The sequence below is a fragment of the Artemia sp. Qi Xiang Cuo genome, chromosome 20 (genome assembly GCF_049724085.1).
Source record: "Artemia sp. Qi Xiang Cuo chromosome 20, ASM4972408v1, whole genome shotgun sequence".
NCBI classification, from domain to species: Eukaryota; Metazoa; Arthropoda; class Branchiopoda; order Anostraca; family Artemiidae; genus Artemia; species Artemia sp. Qi Xiang Cuo.
The window spans coordinates 10,212,346-10,236,366 of NC_142813.1; the positions used below are offsets into that span (position 1 = coordinate 10,212,346).

General features: G+C 35.4%; 1 protein-coding gene across 1 annotated transcript in view; it reads left to right on the forward strand.

The window, feature by feature from the left end:
* LOC148939854 (uncharacterized) overlaps positions 1 to 24,021 on the forward strand; it is a 450,089-nt gene that overhangs the window by 324,270 nt on the left and 101,798 nt on the right. Inside the window, exon 10 of the mRNA XM_089105986.1 lies at positions 5,773 to 5,950. Coding sequence (XP_088962112.1) covers positions 5,773 to 5,950 — 178 coding nt within the window. The remainder of the gene's footprint in view (positions 1 to 5,772; positions 5,951 to 24,021) is intronic.

Here is a 24,021-nt window from a genome sequence, read left to right on the forward strand (position 1 = left end):
GCTTTAAATTAGATCGTTAACCCAGTGGCCTATAGGCCTATATTTTGCAAACATAGGTTAAAATGCTATTCAATTTATGCATAATATAAGCTTCATGCAATTCCTAGAGACCTTTCTTTCTAGCCTTGCACAGTTTGTTTTCATTTTACACTGATGGCGGTAGAATTGAGACATTGCCCCCTCCCTTTTACATAATTTACTTACAACGAAGCTGTTGGAAGTGAGGCGTTGCCCCTCTCCTCCCTTTTACATAATTTACTTACAACGAAGCGGTTAGAAGTGAGGCGTTGCCCCCTCTCCCCCCTATTACATAATGTCCTAAATATATTGTTAGACCTTTATTTAAAAATAATTCATTTCACTCCCCCAAAAGAGAGCATTTCGTCTGTGCTTAATTATTGCATCATTGTGTTTTAATTTTGACGGAAGAATAGTTCCTTTGACTTTGGCCACCGCGTTTCTAAACACAGATGGAAAGGGGTGACTGCTAATTTTAACCACGCACTGGAGTCTTGTGTCAAAACCAGACCGGCATTTTCATTAAAAATTGACAGAAGTCAGTGGTCGCTTTAGCTGGAAATATAGAAGGAAGGAATTTAACGAAATGAGAATTATTTCTTTTTTCGAGAATTTGGTTGTAAAACAATGGGGGGGGGGGGGTTAGGTTTCGAGGGTAAAAGAATATATTTTACGTTTTTCACCGAGTATAAAGATTGTATAATGATGTTTGTATTGTATGGGGGGAGGGGGTGACCACCTGAATATACTGGAGGGTGACCAAGGAAAATAATTTTATTTGAAAATAAAAACAAGAATTTAACGAAAGGATAATTAATTCTATTTGCGAGAATTTGATTGTAAAAAAAATGGGGGGGGGGGTAGGTTTTGAGGGTAAAAAGAATATATTTACGTTTTCCGTCGAGTATAAAGATTGTATAGTGATGTTTGTATTGTTTGGGGAGGGGGATTTACGTGAATATACTGGAGGGTGACCAAGGAAAATAAAAAAAAACAGGAATTTAACGAAAAAATAATTATTTCTATTTGCGAGAATTTGATAGTAAAACAATGGGGTGGGGTTAGGTTTTGAGGGTAAAAAGAATATATTTTACTTTTTCCATCGAGTATAAAGATTGAAAGGTGGTTAGGTTTGAGGGGGGGGGGGTACTTACCTAAATAGAATTGAGAGTGACCAAGGACAATTATTTTATTTTGAAAATAAAAAATTCACTTACATTGCGAATTGAAGTTGGCATGGCTTCTAATTCATCAAATTCATCCATTATGTCAAAAGTATTTCTGATAATTTAATTACATTGCATGCCCGTTATATACGAAATCTCAAGGGTGAATTGTTATGTAAGCAAGCCCTCTGATTGGCTGAGAAGGAAACACGTGATCTAACGGTTTCCTGGAAACTTATAACATTTGGCTCGAGCAACAACAACAAATACCATTTCTGGATCATAACATTTGCTGAGAGCAACAATATGAAGGAAGCGTCATTGACCTGCCCCCATTAGACTCAATAAACCATTAGAGTGAGAAAGTTCCTGTTTTTCCATTCTCACTGACAAAAACCATAAAAACAGACATAAATGTGAGAAAGTTCCTGTTTTTTCATTCTCACTGACAAAAACCATAAAAACATCCATAAATTACTGTTGACATCCATGAAAAACATCAAATAAATCGACCAACACACATAACCATCCATGAAAACATCCATAAATGTGACAAAATTCCTGTTTTTTCATTCTCACTGACAACAAACAGACATAAATTATGTAAAAAAAGTTGTAGGTGGCAGCAGGGGTGAGTCCTGGGAGATATTAGGGCATCTCTACTGTTAGGAACAAAGCTAGAAATATTCGTGCATGATAGAAGGAGGGGTTCGTAGAAGAAATATTTGAGGGATGGATCGTATGAAAATAAGAGGAATGTAAGGAAAGTGGAGAAAGCATTAATGTACGAATTAAGGAGTTGTGAAGTGGAGCCAATGGATAGAATTGCCGAAGATATAGAAAATGTAGCCAGATACAAAATAGTAAAATGCTGCGCTGAAGATACAGTTTTTTGAAGATACAGGTTAGCAAATTCTGACAAAAACTTTCAAATTTAAATTACAATGAACTAAGCAACGCTATGTGCATTAAGCAATTTACATAATTGGCATCCCCAATTTGAATGTAATAATCGAAATGGAACTTTTCGGAGATTGTTGAGGGGATGAGTACTGAATTATTGCGTAGCTTTTTTCTTTAGTTTAAACATTCAGTGCAAAATAAAGAGCAATATCTAAGCTTTAGAATATGTTTTTTAATATATCAAAAGAAGTCATAAAAAAAGTATTTTACTGATGGAATAATATCAAGGTTAGCAGATTCTGACACAAAACTTCTAAATTTAGACTACCATAAATCACACAAGGATATATCCATTAAGAAATGTATGTAATAGATATACCGTATCTAGTTTGAATATAGTTATCGAGAGGAAAGCTCATGAGCTTTTTAGGAGATGGGGGAGGGGGTAATAATGAAATAAATGCATAGATTTTTCTGAGTTCAGTTAAAAGTGAAGAGCAAAATAATAACATAAAATATGTCTTTTTAATGTCTCAAAAGATGTTTTAAACGGAACATGTCTATTGATATAAAAAATCGTTCGGTATACAGATAATCGGATTCTGACAAAAAATTTTTAATTACCCAAACAAAGATATATCTACTGTAGAAATTTATCCAAGAAATATCTCCAATTTGAATGTACTTGTCAAGATGAAACATTTCTAGATTTTTAAGGGGTTGAGTGTAGTCCATGGATTTTTTTTAGTTCAGACATGATGGGAAAAGCAAAGAGGAATCTAAAAAGTTAATGTATGCATTTTAACATCTAAATAGAAGTTATAAACTGACACTTCTAATAATACAATAAGACTGTTCAATTTCAAGTTCATAGATACCGACGAAAAACTTTCAAATTTTGATTATCATGAACCAAACAAGGATGTATCCATCAAAAAACTTTTGACAAACTGAACGCTTCTAATGGTGCAATAAGACTATCCAATATACAGATTAGAAGATTCTGAGTGAAAACTTCCAAATTTAAATTTCCATAAACCAAGCAAGGCTTTATCCATTACGAAATTTACGTAATTGACGTCTCCTGTTTTGGTATACTAATCGAAATGAAACTTTCAGAGATTGTTAAGGGAGTGAACGTTGAAATAAATCTATTGACATTTTTCGAGTTTAGATATTCAGTGGTAAGTAAAGAGTAATACAAAAACATACAATATCTATTTCAATATCCCAAAAGATGTTATAAACCGAAAATTTCTAATAGCATTTAACAATAGACATTCCTTAGCTACATTTTCGTATTTGAAAATATACATAATTATCATTTTAATAATAAGAGCTTTCAAAAATAGCTTTAGGATATTTGAGATGGGCAATGGGCATATCTGTCACATTAGAGCGATTTAGATATAATCTTAAAAGACAGTTTTTTTCCTCTAAACAACTAAAGATAGTTATTATTATTTAAGAGACGGTTGTATAAACTTTATAAGAGGCTCATTTGGTTGAAAATTGAAAGTTCTAGTTCTAAAGAGTCAAAATTGATGAGGGGCAGCTACCCCCCCCCCGACTACCTTTCTTCACCAAAAGATTCTGATTGAAATTGTGATATAGCGATGGGGGGATATATATGGGATATATGTGTTGGGGGGATATCCCCTCCCCCCAACATTTATGTCGTCTTTTCCCGAAATGCATCTGATAGAAATTCTGAAATAGCCATTTTATTCAAAATAGTTCAAATATGATGTAAGAAGAGTTTTGGGGTTGATACAAACGCCCAGAGCCTGGGGGCACGGGTTGTAAGCTATGCTCTAGGGAATATAGGGTTTATCATTTAAGAGATGGATGTATAAACTTTAGAAGAGGCTCATTTGGTTGAAAATTGAAAGTTCTAGTTCTCAAGAGTCAAAATTGATGGGGGGCAGCTACCCTCCCCTCCCCGACTACCCTTCTTCAACAAAAGATTCTGATTAAAATTGTGATATAGCGATTTCACTCAAAACAGTCCAGAGAACATACAACAATGCCTCTAGGGTTGATACAGCCCCCCATTGTCCTTGGGATAGTGCTATAAGCCATGCCATGGGGGTATACAAGGCTTAAATGGAATAGGCGGTCGTATAAACGTCAGATGGGTCTCATTTGATTTGAAATGTGAAGTTACAGTGCGCTTTTTAAGATTCAAGACTGATTTGAGAGCAAACGCCCTCCCTCCTTCCTACGCTCATCATTTCCCCAAAGATCTCCAGTCAAAATTTGGAGGTAGCAATTCTATTAATTGTTGTGGAAGGTTCTGGAAATTATTTCTTTGAGGAAGACTCCCCGTCCCCAGAGCTCTCAGGGCAAGGGTTGCAAATTATGCCCCAGGGGGATTTCAGAGCCAGAAAATAATTTGCAGTTAACTGAAAAAATAAATTTGTTTTCACTTTAATAAATCAAACATTACTAACATTAAGGGAATAAATATCCGCATACGTATATTAAACTGACAATGCAAATTCCTTTGATTTTTTTTTCAGTAAAGTGCAAATTATGTTCTGACCCTGGGATGGCATAGGGGCTTAGAGCGCTACTCAAGTTAAGTTCTGCTCGTTTTGAGTTGGTTTACTTATTTATGGCAATTTCTGTTCGTTTTGGGTTTCATTTATTTATCGATGCTGATTTGTGGTTGTTTTACGCTTGGTAGATTATTTGATTTATTTTGCTCATTTTCGGTTTAATGGAGTTCTTTGTTATTTTTTTTTGAAAAACTTATTTTGTGGATTTATTTTTTAATTAATTTTTGTAAAAGGCCTATATACACTCAGAGCACAACTTAGAACTCTTTCTCAGAGGGCTCTGAGTGGTTGACATCCTTAAAGACATAATGTCTGGAACTTCAACTGATTGCCGGTACTGATTGCCGTTCAGTAACTTTCGACTATTAAAAAGGGCACTAACCCTGTCAATTTTCAATTTAATTAGCACCTTTTGAAGTTTCTTTAACAATTCCTTCTATACAACGTGGTCTGGTCTAAAAAAAAGTAATGATAATACATTATGCCCCCATCGCTCCTTACTTAGGCAGCACAATTTCTAACTTCTAGAGTTTCTTATTATCGATCCAATGAGCCCCGTCCGAAGTTTATACGACCATCCTCTCTATAAAAACCTTATGTATCCCCAGGGCACAGCTTAGAGCTCTTTCCCTGAGGGTTGAGTGGGGTCTTCATCCTCAAAGACATTATTCATGGACCTTTCAACTACGGTGAACTAAATGGTTATCTCAATATTTTAATTGGATGTTTTTGGGGAAGTGAGGAAGCACTGGCCCTCCAATCACTTTCGGCTATTAAAAAGGGTACTAGCCCTTTCAATTTTCAATCAAATGAGCCCCTTTGAAACTTTCTGTGACAAATCCTTCTATACGAAGTGCCCTGGTCTAAAGAAACCAATAAATAAATAATACGTTGTGTCCACATCGCCCTTTACTTAGGCAGCGCTATTCCACTGCCTATGATTCAGGTTTGTAGATGAAATTGTAAAGTTCTTGCTTTTCAGGTTAAGTGTGTTGGCTTCAGGTTAGTTTGTTGGCTTCAGGTTAATTTGTTCATTCTCTGTAGCATAATCGTTATTTTTTTTTTTTTGCTCTTTGATAATCCAAATATATTTTTGTCTTAAATTCATTTTTTTTTAAATCTAGAGCCAGAGCGGCTGCCCAGTGCTGTTTGTGATTATGCATTTGGAAATAAAGGCGTGACCTCGGGTTTTTTCAGTAGTGATACAACGGCATGGAGGGTGTGGCCAGCACCGTGTACAATACATTTTGCTGCTGGTCAGAACGAGACAGTTTTAGTCAATCTGATTAAATACAAATTGAGGTAAGATCACAGAGAAAAAAAGAGTTTCTTCCAAAAAAGTATGTAATTTTCTCTCCAGTTGTAAGACAGTCTTAGTCAATCTGATTAAATAAAATTGATGCTTGTTCCTAGAGGAACAGAGAGTTTACTTGTAAAAAATTTGTGACTCAATAATTTCAATTCTTTTTACTTGCTGAATATTTCATTAAGAAATGAAATCAGGTTATGAGTTTTTTTACTGTCTTAAATTTGATTTTTTGTGAAGTTAGCGGTTAAAAATAAAAAAAAGGACGGAAGGTTGGGTGGGGCCCTTTCGCTTCCTTTTCTGAAATACGTTTAAAGAATAGTGTGATTGGCAAAACCAGGAGGATTGGCATCACAAAAATGAAGCAATAGAGCTAAAGACCACTTTTTAACAACGAAATATAAACATACAAAAGAAACAGAGTAAGGAAAAAGATAAAAGAGTACATAAAAAACTTCTAAAAATTGAAAAAACAATTAAAATACAAAATTAATCTGAATAGCACTAGTAAATAACGCTAAATCGTAGAAAACGAATTTCTATTTAAAATATACCTAATAAACATGATGGACTATTAATTTCAGATATATCTAATGGATCTGTTTTTCTTTCATTGTTTGTATAGTGGAAATGTGGAAATGCTGGACAATATTCAATGCCATTGTATTTGAAACTTGGGCTAACTGAATTCAAACAGGAATAATATTACTGCTCCTTGTCATTCTCATTAATTTCATTCTCCTTCTTAAAAATACTGCCGCTGGAATTAAGGAGATAAATTTACCCTGTTTTGGAAATTTAATCTTTTTAAGCTATAAGCAGTGTTCTTCACGATATTTGTATTAATAGATAGATGGATGAATTAATTATTGCTACCTAGATTATTAAGATAAAAGGGTATCTCGTTCACTTACAAAGTGACACACACACTTAGTGACAAAAATACGCATGCTTATACACATACATTTACGCACTTACACACTCATACATGCGCACCGATACGCACACACAAAGACGCACAAATCCTTAAACGAAACATTATAATGCCAAAAACTTTAATCGCTGTATTGCCAGGTATTCTTGTCTTTGAAAGCACGTAGTTTCCCTGATCGTTGTGAGGTTGTGATGACTATGGAACTCTAAACGGTGCGTAATAAGCAAAAACAAATGCAGACAGAGCAGGAGGGATATCAACTAGAATGGGAAATAGGGGTGGCATTTTCCTCTCAGACTGTTTTGCTCCTCTCCGTAGATTTTTAAAATAACTTTTTGAGGTATTTTCATTCAAAAATGCCTTTTTGATATTTTCCTTTAAAAATTAACAAAACAGCAAGATATGCCCCTTCCTAAACTTTCAAAAATTCATTTTTCAATCCCCAAGTTTCCATGGATTGACACCACCACATAGCAGGCATCCCCTATTGTAGATATCTTTCAACCAAAAGGAGGCCTAGCAAGAAGAAAAACTGAGAAGATGAGCTAAAGACGTGCTTAAAGAAGAAAAAATGAGAAGATGAGCTAAAGACGTGCTTAAAGAAGAAAAACTGAGAAGATGAGCTAAAGACGTGCTTAAAGAAGAAAAAATGAGAAGATGAGCTAAAGACGTGCTTAAAGAAGAAAAAATGAGAAGATGAGCTAAAGACGTGCTTAAAGAAGAAAAAATGAGAAGATGAGCTAAAGACGTGCTTAAAGAAGAAAAAATGAGAAGATGAGCTAAAGACGTGCTTAAAGAAGAAAAAATGAGAAGATGAGCTAAAGACGTGCTTAAAGAAGAAAAAATGAGAAGATGAGCTAAAGACGTGCTTAAAGAAGAAAAACTGAGAAGATGAGCTAAAGACGTGCTTAAAGAAGAAAAAATGAGAAGATGAGCTAAAGACGTGCTTAAAGAAGAAAAAATGAGAATAGTTCCAGGCTGTGACAATAATTTTTTTTTTTTCTGACATGCTTAGTTTAGTTTTAGAAATTATCTAAAAGAAACTGTATCACGGTGATAGCAGTCAAATGTAAAACTGTTTCTGAAACTTATTGATCTACATTGATTTTAGTTAATCTATGTGTTTTGCACAAACTGTTGGAAAGGAGATGAATTTGAAAATTCAGCCATACAGCCCAAAAGATAGCTAAATAATAAGTTTTTAAATAAGCCAGAAATCCATTGTTTCACGTCTACGGTAAATATGCATTCATATGGCTCAGCGCGGAAAAGCATTCTGTTATTTACGGCTTTTTCCCACTTATTCATTTACTCATAGAGCTTATTACTTTTCCTTGTTACTGTGGATTTATCTTTTAAAATTTAGCTTATTCTGAATAGAAATCCTCATTAAATGAACTTATTTTTCAGTTACTTTTAAATCAAAATTGTTATAGTCATTTTATTTTCTTATTCTAAACTGTATGTATGCTTTAGTACTATTATCACTATTATTGGTAAAAATATATCAAGTTAATGTGCCACTTTTGATACTTACATTATTAGATGACGATACATCAGAAGATAATTGGAGACAAAAAATTAATAGGTTTTGATAGACTAGCATTGTAGATTTCTATTAATTTTCTCTATCTGCAAAATTTAGGAAATATCATGGTATCGTGACAGATCAAAGTTTTACAGTCTGCCCCGGACAAAACAATTGTCAAAATGCACCAGAAGTGGTACACATGGCAACCATGGTCTTGTTATTTACACAGGCCAAATGCTTCCAATATAATAAGATAGTTGGGTTTGACCTTTATTTCTAAGGGATTTGGTTGGGACATAAGACAAAAAAAATATGCACTAAGAATACAAAAGTAGGATCAAAACATCTAACTGTTATTTTCTCGTATCCCCACTTCGATCATAAATCGTGAATGTTCAACGTCAGAAAAGAAAGTTATAAGAGCTATGCTTTTCTTTTGTCGCAACTAATAGAGATTTAAAAGAAGGAAAGACAAGGAGAAAAAATAAGCAAGGCTTATTCTTCGACATAGTAAGAGTTGCCGCCAAACGAGAGCAGTAGCCAAACAAACTATTATTTTGGAATTCCCGCTGAGATTGTAAATCTTGAATTTCCAACATCATAAGAAAAGTAGCTGTGGGGTCAAGCTTTTCTTCATACCGAACTAATGGAAGTTTCAAAAGAAGTAAAGACAAGGATAAAAAGTAAACAACGTTTATAGTCCGTCATGGCCTTAGAGTTAAGAGACATGGATGCAAAGAGGGCAGACGTTCTAAGCTAAAACTTTTAAGGCCCCCAAGAGGAATATGAACTTTGAATGACCTGAGCCTAAAATAGCTTTTCTTTCCTAGTTTGAGCTTTAGATGGATGCACTGCATACCATTTAAGGCCTATTATTGATTACTGATGTTGAAAAACCACTAAAAAACATATCCCGTATTGGCACATTCCTTATAAGAAGAAATTTGAATTGGTTTTTCAGTCATTACGTCCAATAGGCTGCTATAATGAAGCTACCTGAGGCTCATAAATCCTCCTCTCTCCTAATCTGAATCTAACTTCCTCTTTACTATATACTTTAAAGTTCCAATGTGCCTTATATCCTTTCTTATGACCTTTTCTTATCCTGTCTGATGGCTTCTTACATTATTTTGGCTCCAAATGAATGGTCAATCAGCTCAACTTTCGGGAACCTCTATCCCTATCCGAACCCTCCCTATATCTATATTTCACTCTAACACAAAAAAGCGGGATGAAATCAAATTTACCGGAGGCTATTGTTTGCTTTACGGTCATTGAGCGGTCACCAAAAAATACTCATTCACACTTTCTTTGGAAATCATCTAGTAGATCTTCCAGAACTCTTCAAATTTCTGACGTACTTGAGCTATCATTACCAGTTCCAAGCCCTCCAGTATCATAATCTTTGTTTGGAAGACATATCTTCCTATACTTCCATTAATTTTCAACTATGAAAAAACACCATTCTTCTTGGTTACACTTCTGTTTACATCCTCAGTCCATCCAAGTTCCTTACTAACAGTACTATCTAGCTAATTGAAATATTCTCATTGTTGAGTCTTGTTGTTCTCTAATATAACATTTCATCTTCATTAATTCCTAGTCATAATGACTTTGTCTTTTACACATTGCTTTCTCAACATAATTTTAAAAACATATTCTTGAATCTAATAATCCAATAAGTATCACCAAGTCAAGGTATTTGCTTCCTATAAATATCAAGCTATATCCTCTGTAATTACTACACTCACTCTTATCGCCTTTCTCTCAAAGGTGCTTGTTTAGAGTGTTTTAAATTTGCTATAGTACTTATCCACATAGAAATTCAGATTCATAAATTTTCTGTGTCTTATATCTAATTTTGTTATAACTGTCTCTAAAAAAATCGTCAACTATGGCATCAACAACTGAAGTCTTATTATTTTTCAATCATTTCGGTACCGTTTTCAGCCATTCTTATTAATTAAAATCGTTTTTGCCTTCCACATTATTAGTAATATTCTCATAATGCTCTACGTAATTTTCTAATATCTTTTGCCCAAATTTTAATATTCTCAAGTTTTATACCCTTTTTTCCTTAATACCTGCTTAATCACTATTCGTAACTTAACTCCTTTGTTTAACTGGTGCAACCCTGATTTATCACTTCGTCGAAATTTCTTAACATTCCAACATACCATCATCCAAATCTTCAACATGGGTAACATATTTTGTGGCTTCTTTCTTTACATATTCAGCAGTCCTATTCATGGCTTCTATTTAATTTTTCCTTAATTCATGCATATTATGTCTCCTCTATCTCCTTTACTTTCTTTTTATTCTTGTAGGAGCTATCACCAATATATTTTTTGCAAAACCCTTCCCTCTTTTATTAACATTAAAGCCATTATGCTAATATTCCTAGCTGGTGTTCTATATTTCATCCTCAAGACATCTTCTGCTACTTCGTTGACTGTAATTCTCCAATTCTTTCCATCTAACTATCAACTTCTAAGCAATCTACATTATTCCTCTAATTCTTTCTATCTAACTATCAACCTCTAAGCACTCTAGTTCTACATCCAATTATTGCTTGAATTTTACTCTTAAATTTTTATTCTAGAGTTCATCATCCTCGTAACTACTATGAAAATAGTTCCTATTCCTAAATATGAACTTACAATTAACTCTAAATGCTTCTCTATGGACATCGCTACTAACTCGATAAGAACTCTATTTTGTTTATTCTACTGTTGTACATCGATCGTGCCAACCTCCCACTTACTATAAGGAATCAACAAGATTATCTATATTACCAAATTGTGAGCCCCTTAGCTATTCTATGAAAACTTAAAACTCTGCGAACCGCAGATACCGATCTCTTGATTATCTGTCTCCTCCAGGAGTGCCGTAGATGGTTGGGGGATATGATTTGCCATTTACCGTGTTTTTCCCGCAGACTTCTCTTGGTCATTAAAGCCATTATGCTAATATTCCTAGCTGGTGTTCTATATTTCATCCTCAAGACATCTTCTGCTACTTCGTTGACTGTAATTCTCCAATTCTTTCCATCTAACTATCAACTTCTAAGCACTCTACAGCATTCCTCTGATTCTTTCTATCCAACTATCAACCTCTAAGCACTCTAGTTCTACATCCAATTATTGCTTGAATTTTCCTCTTAAATTTTTATTCTAGAGTTCATCATCCTCGTAACTACTATGAAAATAGTTCCTATTCGTATTAAATAAAAAAAAACGAGTTTTTTTAACTGAAAGTAAGGAACGACGTTCAAACTTAAAACGAACAGAAATTATTCCGTATATGGAAGGGGCTGTCCCCGCCTCAACGCCTCGCTCGTTACGCTAAAGTTTGAATTTCTCAAAACTTTATTTTTTTTAAACAATGAAAAACTTTATCGTAAAGAGAGAGGCGTTGAGGAGGGGACAATTCATTAATATAAGAGTAAACAGATAAAACCAATCAATAAAAACATGCTTTATTTGAGTGGGGAATGGCAGGGACCGAAAATCATAAGTTTTCTTGGATTTCTAGGCACTTCTTATTAATATTTTATTTCTTAGTATGGGACGTGATCGTCTCTTACTACTTTTTTAGCTACCGCTGCAACCCGGATAGGCTTTAATAGTTTTTGCCTGTCCCTAAACAGAAAATGATTCCAAACAAGAAAAAGCCTACGGCTTTTTCTTCTTTGTAATAGTTAGGGACGACCCAAAGAGAATCAGGCAGCTAAGTAACTCCAGCTAAGTATATGCTGTGGTTTGTTCTTTACTGAGTTTCAGATATCCCAATAGCCTTGATACAACTTACAAATTGATAAAACTTGCAAAGTCTCCGTTTATAATTAACTGTCCTGATCCATTACATTACAATATTTCAGGTATCCCTAAAATCATGATACAGACGAAACATACATAATACACATATATAATGAATTATATCGATTATTTAGGTAACTTTCAAAGAGAAGTTTTAATGTTTAATTTTGAATATTTTTCATAGTTCTTGTAAAAACATTCGTAAAATGTTTCTCACTTTACGAAGAACAGCCTGCATTTTTGGCATATTCTCGGACTTCTGAATTTAATTTTTAAATTTGTCTTTATGCGTTCTTTGGTACAACCTTGCAGAGGTTTTAATTTTTTCATTATAGCTTTTGTCACCCCAGTATCTACCCCTTATTCTGGTAGCAACTGTTTTCTTATAGTTGTTTTGGTAACCTTCATTATTATCATACTGCTTTTTGCTTTTTTTGGCTCTCTCAACTGTTACTTTTCTATAAATCTTCATCATTATCCTACGACTCCCTGCTCTTTTGTTTGGCTCTCTCAATTGTTACTTTTCTATAATTTTCATCATTTTGGTAATGCTCCTTGATGTTTTGAATTTTTACTTCTCGATACACCTGATCTGTTAAATACCTTTCATTTTCTCTTTTCATAATGCTATCTCTGTTTTTATGTGTAGTAATTCTTTTTAACTTACGTCTACCTTGCTTGTGGTACTGAACCAAATCAAATGAATTGTGGCACTGAACCAAATCAAAACACATTATGATCATGCAAGGGTGAATTGGCAAAATCTCAGGAATAGCTTCGAGTGTAAAGCTGAAGCTTTCAGGACCCATCAATCGTCCCTCGAGATTTCATCTAAATAACCTTGGCCTTAGTAATAGTAGCAACAGTAGCACTCGTAGTAGTAGTAGCAGTAGTATGCACTTAGTGCTTTTTGTTAATTGATCATGCCTTAGAAGTTTCAAATTAATACTCTAAGCTGCTCATTCAAAATTCTTGATACACCCTTTTGAACACCTGCAGCCTATATCCATATTGTGTTTTGATTTAGATGAGTATCCCTCTCAACTTTATACGAAAGCCTTAAAACCCTTAGCCTTAGAAGTTATAGTAGTAGTGGTTGTAGTAGTAATAGTAGCAGTGGCTGTAGTCGTAGTAGTGTTAGTAGTAGCAGTTATAATAGTTATTATAGCAGTATTGTTCACATAATGCCTTTTGGCAGGTTCAATCATCCCCCTCCACATATCCTGAGAGTTTCAACTTATGCTCTAAGCCGCTCCTGAGATATCAAATGAATTGTGGCTCTAAACCAAATCAAAACACATTATGATCATGCAAGGGTGAATTGGCAAATACAGGGTGAATTGAAATACAAAGCAAAATTATGATTGAATGAATAACTTGTTATTTTATCGTGTGTGACTCTATGATTGATAAATAGAAGGAGAAATTAAAATTTAGTGTCTACGACACGTGCAAAATAACACAAAATAATAATTTTTGAAATTGATATAAAAATGAGCGAAAATTTTAAACATTTCGCTATATTGACGACGTTTGGACATTGTAAGAACGTCGGTTGACTTGACTTTAGCCAAATTAACTGTAGTCAACTACGACACTTCAGGGTCCCAACTCACTCATAGATTCAACTAAGCAGATGAATATAACAGATGAAACTGAAAATCATGGTGTCGAAGATATTTGGTTGATAATCAAGAATACCTACAATGATATTCTTGATCATAATCAAGAATACCAAGACATCTTGGATGTAAGAAAAGAAAGAAAGAGGAATGGATATCGGAAGAAACATGGAAATTCATTAAACGGCACAAGAAAACGAAGATCAGTTTGATAATTTTTTTAATTATGTTGTACTAAGTCTACACAAGCAAGAAATCCATTGAAAGTTCTGAGATAGCCAATCAATTTGAAAAGCATCAAAGACTATATATCGAACTTCCCAGTTCCAGAGGAAATCATGCCGCAAGGTGGTGTATTCGTTCCTGAAAAAACACCGGCCAATTTACCGGCCAATTCAGGGTTAGGTTAGGTTAGGTATAGCCTATATAGGGGGAGGGGGCTGAAATTCATTTCCGATAGAAATGTCAATACCTAGCTCTTTAAGCTAAAGTTTGAATTTTGTTCCAATTCTTTAAAAATTAATAGGTTATGATAGACTAACATTGTAGATTTCTATTAATTTTCTCTATCTGCAAAATCTAGCAAATATCAAGGTATCGTGACAGATCAAAGTTTTACAGTCTGCCCCGGACAAAAAAATTGTCAAAATGCATCAGAAGTGGTACACATGGCAACCATGGTCTTGTTATTTACACAGGGCAAATGCTTCCAATATAATAAGATAGTTGGGTTTGACCTTTATTTCTAAGAGATTTGGTTGGGACATAAGACAAAAAAATATGCACTAAGAATACAAAAGTAGGATCAAAACATCTAACTGTTATTTACTCGTATCCTCACTTCGATCATAAATCGTGAATGTTCAATGTCAGAAAAGAAAGTTATAAGAGCTATGCTTTTCTTTTGTCGCAACTAATAGAGATTTAAAAGAAGGAAAGACAAGGAGAAAAAATAAGTAAGGCTTATTCTTCGACATAGTAAGAGTTGCAGCCAAACGAGAGCAGTAGCCAAACAAACTCTTATTTTGGAATTCCCGCTGAGATTGTAAATCTTGAATTTCCAACATCATAAGAAAAGTAGCTGTGGGATCAAGCTTTTCTTCATACCGAACTAATGGAAGTTTCAAAAGAAGTAAAGACAAGGACAAAAAGTAAACAACGTTTATAGTCCGTCATGGCTTTAGAGTTAAGAGACATGGATGCAAAGAGGGCAGACGTTCTAAGCTAACACTTTTAAGGCCCCCAAGGGGAATATGAACTTTGAATGACCTGAGCCTAAAATAGCTTTTCTTTCCTAGTTTGAGCTTTAGATGGATGCATTGCATACCATTTAAGGCCTATTATTGATTACTGATGTTGAAAAACCACTAAAACCATATCTCGTATTGGCACTTTCCTTATAAGAAGAAACTTGAAACTTGAGTTTGTTTATCAATCATTACGTCCAATGAAGCTGCTAAAATGAAGCAGCTTCATTTCATTACGTCCTGCTAAAATGAAGCTGCCTGAGGCTCTTAAATCCTCCTCTCTCCTCATCTGAATCGAACTCCCTCTTTACTATATACTTTAAAATTCCAATATGCCTTATATCCTTTCTTATGACTGTTTCTTGTCCTGTCTGAGGGCTTCTTACATTTAGTTTGGCTCCAAATGAATGGTTAATCAGCTCAATTTTCGGGAACCTCTCTCCCTATATCCGAACCTTCCCTATATTTGTATTTCACTCTAACCCAAAAAACCGGGACGAAATCAACTTTACTGAAGGTTATTGTTTGCTTTACGGTCATTGAGCGGTCACCGAGAAATACCCTCTCACACTTTCTTTGGAAATCATCTAGTAGATCTTCCGGAACTCTTCGAATTTCTGATGTTCTTGAGCTATCATTACCAATTCCAAGACCTCCAGTATCATAATCTTTGTTGGAAGACCTATCTTTCTATGCTTCCATTAATTTTCAACTATGAAAAAACACCATTCGCCTTGGTTAGACTTCTGTTTAAATCTTCAGTCCATACAAGTTCCTTACTAACAGAACTACCTATCTAAGTGAAATTGTCTCATTTTTTAGTCTTGTTGTTCTCTAGTATGACATTCCATCTTCATTAATTCCTAGTCATAAGGACTTAGTATTTTACACATTGCCTTTTCAACATAATTATCAAACCTATTCTTGAATCTAATAATCCAATACGTATCACCAAGTCAAGGTATTTGCTTCCTATAAATAACGAGCTATTTTCTTTGTAATTACTACACTCACTCTTAACGCCTTTCTCGCAAAGGTGATTAGTTAGAGTGTTTTAAATTTGCTATAATACTTCCCCGCATAGAAATTCAGATTCATAAATTTTCAGTGTCTTATATCTAACTTTGTTATATCTGTCTCTAAAAAAATCGTCAAGTATTTTATCAACAACTAAAGTCTCATTATTTTTCATTCATTTCGGTACCGTTTTCAGTCCATCCTTGCTAATTAGAATCGTTTTTGCCTCTCAAATTATCAGGAATATTCTCATAATGTTCTACATAATTTTCTAACAACTTTTGCCAAAATTTTAATGTTCTCAAAATTTTCTACCCTTTTTTCCTTAATACCTGCTTAATCACTATTTGTAACTTAACTCCTTTGTTTAACTGGGGCAAGCCTGATTTATCACTTCGTCGAAATTTCTTAACATGCCAACATACCATCATCCATATTTTCAAAATAATAACATATTTTCTGGCTCCTTTTTTTAGATCGTCAGCAGTCCTATTCATAGCTTCTATTTAATTTTTCCTTAATTCATGCTTTTAATGCCTTCTCTTTCTCCTTTACTTTCTTTTTATTCTTGTAGGAGCTATCACCAATATATTTTTTGGCAAAACCCTTCCCTCTTTTATTGAAATTAAAGCCATTTTGCTAATATTCCTAGCTGATGTTCTATATTTCATCCTCAAGACATCTTCTGCTACTTTGTTGACTGTAATTCTCCAATTCTTTCCATCGAACTATCAACTTCTAAGCACTCTACAGTATTCCTCTAATTCTTTCTATCTAACTATCAACTTCTAAGTACTCTAGTTCTACATCCAATTATTACTTGAATTTTCCTCTTAAATTTTTATTGTAGAGTTCATCATCCTCGTACCTACTATGAAAAAAGTTCCTATTCCTAAATACGAACTTATAATTAACTCTGAATGCTTCTCTATGGTTATCACTTCTAACTCGATAAGAACACTATTTTGTTTATTCTACTGTCGTATATCGATCGTGCCAATCTCCCACTTACTGTAAGAAATCAATAAGATTATCTGTATTACCAAATTGTGACCACCCTAGCCCTTTTATGAAAACTTAAAATTCTGTGAACCGCAGATACCGATCTCTTGATTATCTGTCTTCCCGGGAGTGTCGTACACGGTCGAGGGAAATGATATGCCACTTACCGTGTTTTTCCCGCAAACTTCTCTGGGTACCCATTTAGAGCTAAATCAACCCTAGCTGAGCTTGAAGGGTCACACCGCTGACCCCTTTTCCAAACCAAATATTCAGCGACGCAAGTACTCGACCATTGCTCTTGAGGACACAGGATTTCAAGTTTAGCTTGCCAATTACTCGGCTAGTAATGACTAAAGCTATATTAGTACACATAATTTATAGACATAAATTAATTAGTACCTTTGTTTTACAGCGACAACACTGTTGATAATAATCTGTTTAAAACCGGTTTCTCTGTGTGCACTAGGAGATAATCAGCTTAGCATGAGTGAGATAAACTACTATGCAGGTATATGTAATCAAATATATAGATATAACAGGTATATTTAATTCAATATATAAAGTTGGTTAGGTTAGGTATTTAATACGTATAATGAGTTAGGGGGGGGGCTGCCTTCCATAATTCTCTGTTGTAGATTCCATAATTTTGTCACAAAAGTATTATATGTTATTCAGATTTTGGTACATTTCATGATGATTAACATAACTTCACTCGTTGAGTGTGGTCGGTATAATACACAAGTACCAATTCATTATTATAAGAGTAAAAAGATAAAACCAATAAAAAAACAAGCTTTATTTGAGGGGGGAACGGCAGGGAACGACATCTCTCGGAATCATAAGTTTTCTTGGATTTCTGGACACTTCATATGAATATTTTATTTCTTAGTATGGGACATGATCGTCTCTTACTAGTTTGCTACCTACCCGCTGCAACCCGGATAGGCTTTAAGAGTTATTTAGCCTGTCCCTAAATAGAAAATGATTCCAAACAGGAAAAAACCTACGGCTGTTTCTTATTTGTAATAGTTAGAGACGAGCCAAAGAGAATCCGACAGCTAAGTAACTCCAGTATATGCTGTGGTATGTTCTTTACTGAGTTTCAGATATCCCAATAGCCTTGATACTGATAAAACTTACAAAGCCTCCGTTTATAACTAACTGTCCTGATCCATAATATTTCAGGTGTCTCTCAAATCATGATACCGACGAGACATACATAATACACATATATAATGAACTATATCGTTCCTTTATGTAACTTTCAAAGGGAATCTTAATCTTTAATTTTGAATATTTTTCATAGCCCTGATAAAAACATTCGTAAAATGTTTTTTACTTTACGAAGATCAGCCTGCATTTTTGGCATCTTCTTGGACTTCTGAATGTAATTTTTAAATTTGTCTTTATGCATTCTTTGGTACAGCCTTGCAGAGGTTTTAATTTTTTCATTATAGCTTTTGTCACCACAGTATCTACCTATTATTCTGGTAGCAACTGTTTTCTTGGAATTTTTTTGGTAACCTTCATCATTATCATACTGCTCTTTGCTTTTTTTTGGGCTCTCTCAATTGTTACATTTCTATAAATCTTTATTATTATCATACGACTCCCTGCTCTTTTGTTTGGCTCTCTCAATTGTTACTTTTCTATAATTTTCATCATTTTGGTAATACTCCTTGATGTTTTGAATTTTTACTTCTCGATACACCTGATCTGTTAAATACCTTTCCTTTTCTCTTTTCAGGATGCTATCTCTGTTTTTATGTGTAGTAATTCTTTTTAACTTACGTCTACCTTGCTTAGAATAAATCATATTACTGTCTTAGCTGTGTATTCTTACACCTCCCATTATTATCACGTCTCGAGTAGTAAGAACCTATAAAATATCAAAACTAATTTTAAAAATTTCAGGTATTTTTCTAGGTTTAATTAAGAAATTCTATATAGGGGTTTCGGACAAGGTGGCTCTAATGGTGTACTTCTTGTTTTGATCTGACAAATTTTTATTATATTTCTTAGTATTGGCCGTGATCGTCTCTTACTAGGTTGCTAGCTACCGCTTCAATCCATATGAATGTTTATGTATGATTATACGTTTATGCTTTTTGGTTTATTTATGTTTGAATATGTTGATGTTGTATGTGTGAATTTGCTTTTTCTTCGTTTTATTTTGTTGTTATTTTGTCCTTGGATTTGCTTCGTTTTGATTTTATTCTTATTTTTTCCTGGATATATTTATAATTAGCGTTCTTATTTGATTCTTATTGGTTTTGTCGATATTTGTCTCGTACTATTGTTGTCTTTACTTTAGTTTTCTATATTTTGCTCCCTCCTTTTTAAGTTTATTTATACGAATTTTCAATAAATAAATAAATAAATATTTACGACTGAAGACGTAATGGCAGGAATTATAAATAAAAGTGGTTTATTATTCTTCTTTTGTATTCATTTAATTTAGAGTTAGAACTTATGTGTTTTCAACGATTGTCGAGCCTAAAACCATGTAAAAATACTGTTTTGCCCAGAAAGGGGATAAGGCTGTGTAGTGCTAAGGCTGTTAATTTTAAAACTGAACGGAAGATGTAGCCCTTAATCTCTCTTAGGAATCAAGCCAAATAGCAATCAAGATTCATACGTCATTGGATAGGAAACATTTTTTTAAGGGACATTCCAGGCATATAATGAGCATATCTGTCGCCATTCCAATCCAGAAAACACTTACTTCTAAAGTGGGCAGTATATCTCTTTTACTTGGACGAGATTGCCTAACTGAGCCAAGTACATTTATTAGAGAATAGGACCCAAGAAAGTATGTTAGGAAATTGCACAGAAAAAGGTCTAATATCGGTCTTTTCTTGAAAAACAAAGATATTTACAAATTATAAGCATATGTACTTGTTACCTTTGTCTATATCAGTGGTTCCCGACTGATTTTGGGCCATACCCCTAGGCACCAAGTCATTTTCAAAATCCTGGTGCCCCCTCATGATATTTCAGTTCTGTTGTTCAAAATTTTAATTGTAATCAAATAAAGAAGGTTTAAAAGGCTGTTAACTCGGTATCTTTTTTTCCGATCGTTTTCTAGGCATATTTCATGCTGATAAAAAAAATTGTCTGAATACAAAACCTTTTATACAGTGTATGACTTCCTTGTGGTACTATTATATATCTTTGTTGCTCTTAAATGTATATGAATGTAACGTCATTCACGTGAAAAATATTTTTCTTTCTATATTAAGGCTCTAAAGTGTAATCAGCCGAAGGCTGCATGTCCTACCCATTAAGAAGTCTTGATTGAGAGTTCGTTGTGTTAACACCTTGCTTTTGGATATTAACCTTTTAATAAAGTAAGGTTTCAACCTGTGCGATTCCCTACAGAGATTTATAATCGGCTTATTTTATTTATTTGCTATTGACATTTTTGCTGCTTGAACTTAAACTCCCTTGGGATTTAGTTACTTAGTAAGTACTGAGATTCAGACAAAAAGATTTAATTACCTTAGAGGATTGTACTATTTGTGCATAGCAGCGATACTGATAACATATATTAGGCAATAAGCAGAAGAGGGGAGGGTTCCTACCGCAAACGCCGTATGTACCTGCTGGTATTTAGTTACCCTTAAATTGCGGGGAATTGGTGAGCGGGTCCCGACGCTTCCCTTGTTCCCAGTATTGTGTGATTCGGTGGACTTTGGCTGTTTTTGTGTGAAAGTGATGACTGCAAAGCTGGTATTCAACCCAGTTTTGAACTTTTTGAGCGGATCACTCACTGAAGGGGTGAAATTCGATCAGATTGTGAAAAGTGCAGTAAACTATTTCGAACATGATACAATCATACAAGCTAAACAGACCCTTCAAAGCGAGTTGGACATTCGAAGCCGGATGGTTTCGTATGCCAAAGATGAGGACATCATTACTGATATGTGCAAGTCGCTAGTCTCTACGGCAAAACAAAATGTCCAGATCCCGAAATTTGTGATATTTAGTCCGTGTGAAGTACCTGCCATCGGTGAGGCAGTTCACACTACAGTAGTGTCCAAAGTAAATGAACTCTCCAGAAAATTGGATGGATTTAGGCTAAATACTAGCCGCTCTACAGTCACCCTGCCAGATAAATCTCAATTGTCCCAAACCGCACCCCCGAGGCCGCTTTACTCTGTGATACTCAAAGACCCTCCAACAGACTTAAAATGCCCAAACGAACGCAAAGCATACATCGACAAAGTGTGCCCATGTCCAGACGGCGATATAACTGAGTTACGCCGCAATAATACCGAGTGGAAACTCGTGGTTCGTTCCAAGCAAACCTCCAGCCAGATAGTGGATGCAGCTAAGCGTGCGAAACCGTCACTCAACATCTCCCTTAAGGGACCTGATTTTTTAGCTGCGATCATGCGAAGTGCCGGAGGATCTAGACGAACAGTCTATTAAACAGCTAATCCCCAAGTGCAATGAAACCCTACAGTGTGGCAATTCTCGAACATTTAAAGTCTACTTTCCGACACGAAATGGCCTCGATACCTTTCTCAAAGTCTCAGTGAAAATCAGATATGAATGCCTCCCAGTCGAAGAGTTCATGTTCTTGCCTTAGCGCTGCTTTAATTGCCACGCAATCGGTCACCTAGCAGCAGATTGTAAGAACGGTTCATTATGTTCCAAATGCGGCTCCGCCGATCACAAATATACGTCCGATACCCCGTGTTAGAAGGAAGCCTTTTGCATTGGTTGGAAGAAGCTGGGTCATACTTGCTATAGTGTGAAGTGTCCGAAAAACCATAAACCCTCAAACTAATGACCTCGTCAATAACTCTTTTATGGTGGAATATAAACGGCTCTTTTATTAATAAACTTCCGGTTCTGGAAAGCCTCCGTTCTGAGTTTAGTGTAATTTGTCTCCAGGAAAATTTTGTTACTAAACATGGTCTGAACATACTCGAGCTTTAGGATATGACAACTTATTGTATACCCGCTAGACAGCTGAACAATAGAGGCCGACCCTCGGGTGGACTTATTACGTTTGTGAAATCAGCTCTCCGTTCTAGTATCTTCGAAGCAAATGATTATTATCTAGCTATGAGAGTGGATTGTTCTGCGTGTATTAGTGCTTATCTTCCCACAGACTACAATAATGACCAGTCTGAGCGTAAATTTGCGCTGTCTTGTGAAAACTAGGTTCATGTATAGACAAAATTCGTCACTTAGGTTTACCTTGCATTGCCGGTGACTTTAATTGTAATCTCCCTGAGCCGAATTCTCAAGCTTCACCGCGTACAACACTAGTTAAGGGCATATTTAGTGGACGACACGTCTTCGCGAGCCTCCAACCTGGACCACGTTGTAGTATCGTCAGATTTGCGAGTGGATATAGTAAAGAATGTGTTTGATTATCAGTTGTCTGATCATCTTCCCATAACTTGCTCTGTCGGAATGCCATCTTCTGGTCACCAAACCATACCTCTTGCTCCTTCAGCACCTCGACACCGTCGTAACTGGTCAAAAATTGAACAAGCCTTATTCAACGAGTCGGTAGATTCAGTCCTGAATAAAACCAGCATCCCATTTCATCTCCTTAAAAATTCACTCTAGTTACCTCAAAAAGAGGTTTTGATTTGTCTAGATATATAATGCGCAAAAATCTGCCATGCTCTCCGCTTCGCAGAAAAACAAGCCGTTCCTTTGCAACGAATTCGTAAAGGAATCATTTCCGGGTGGTCGTCAAATCCAGATCTCGTTATTTCATGTAGTCAAGCAAAATTTCGGTTTTAAGTATGGAAAGAGTGTCGACGTCTGAATATGGGTCATGTGAACAGCATACGTATTTTCACGAAGCGATAGTTTTCTAAGGCCCTGGCTCGGCATCGGAAAAATCTAGTCAATAATTATTCTGCACGTTTCAAACAAGATAGAAATATGATCTTCAAGTTTGTCTCTCGTTCTGCAAAAAATTCTTCTTCACCATCCCCAGCCAACATCCCTGAAGATGAATGATATGCCCAGTACGAATCATAGTTCTCAAATCCTGACTCCTCCTTCAAAGAGTATTGCGCATCTGCTTTGGATTTCTTTGTTTTTTTTCCCCCTGATGTGAACTTTATCGTTGCCATCCACTCTGTTAAAGATACAATCCGTACACTCACATAGACATGTTAATTGGGCATCTACCAAGCCAGTGCGATCAACCTGAAAAATGGAAGTAAACTTCTCGCGGCACATCTCTCTCTGCTCATGCAGATGATTTTCTCTCAAGGGATTGTTCCTGCCTCTTTCTGCATCGGAGATCTGACTCCCATTTCTAAAAAGGGAAAATCTGAAACTCAATGTACAGCATTCCGTCCGGTAGCTGTAGCTACGTCACTGTGCAAGCTCTTCGAGTTGCTGTTTATACAGGAACTCGAAAAAGTATACTACACTCCTCCGCATCAGTTCGGCTTCAAGCAAGGAACTGGATGTGCTGATGCCTTAACAGTCGTTGGTAATGTCTTGATGGATGCCGAAACTTCTGGAGAGAGCATTTCTTTGGCAGGACACGATATTAGACGTGCTTTCGACTCTCTAATCCATGCTGCGATGCTTTTGAAGGCCAGGAAACGTGGGTTGAATCTAGCTGTCATTCGTTCTCTCAGGAATCTGTATTCTAGATTACGGATTTGACCGAAGCTACCTCCTGACAAGGGTTTGCCCACATTCCGCATACCCGACTAGTTACAGTCAAGAAAGGAGCGCGTCAAGGAGCAGTCACCTCTCCTGACCTTTTCAATAACTATGTCCTTGATGCACAATATCAATGTCCATCTTCGCTGATTCTGTCATCTGCTAGCTAGGTCTTTGGTATTATACGCGGGCGACATCCTGAGACTTAGCCGAACCCTTCAGCGGGCAATTGATATCTTCGA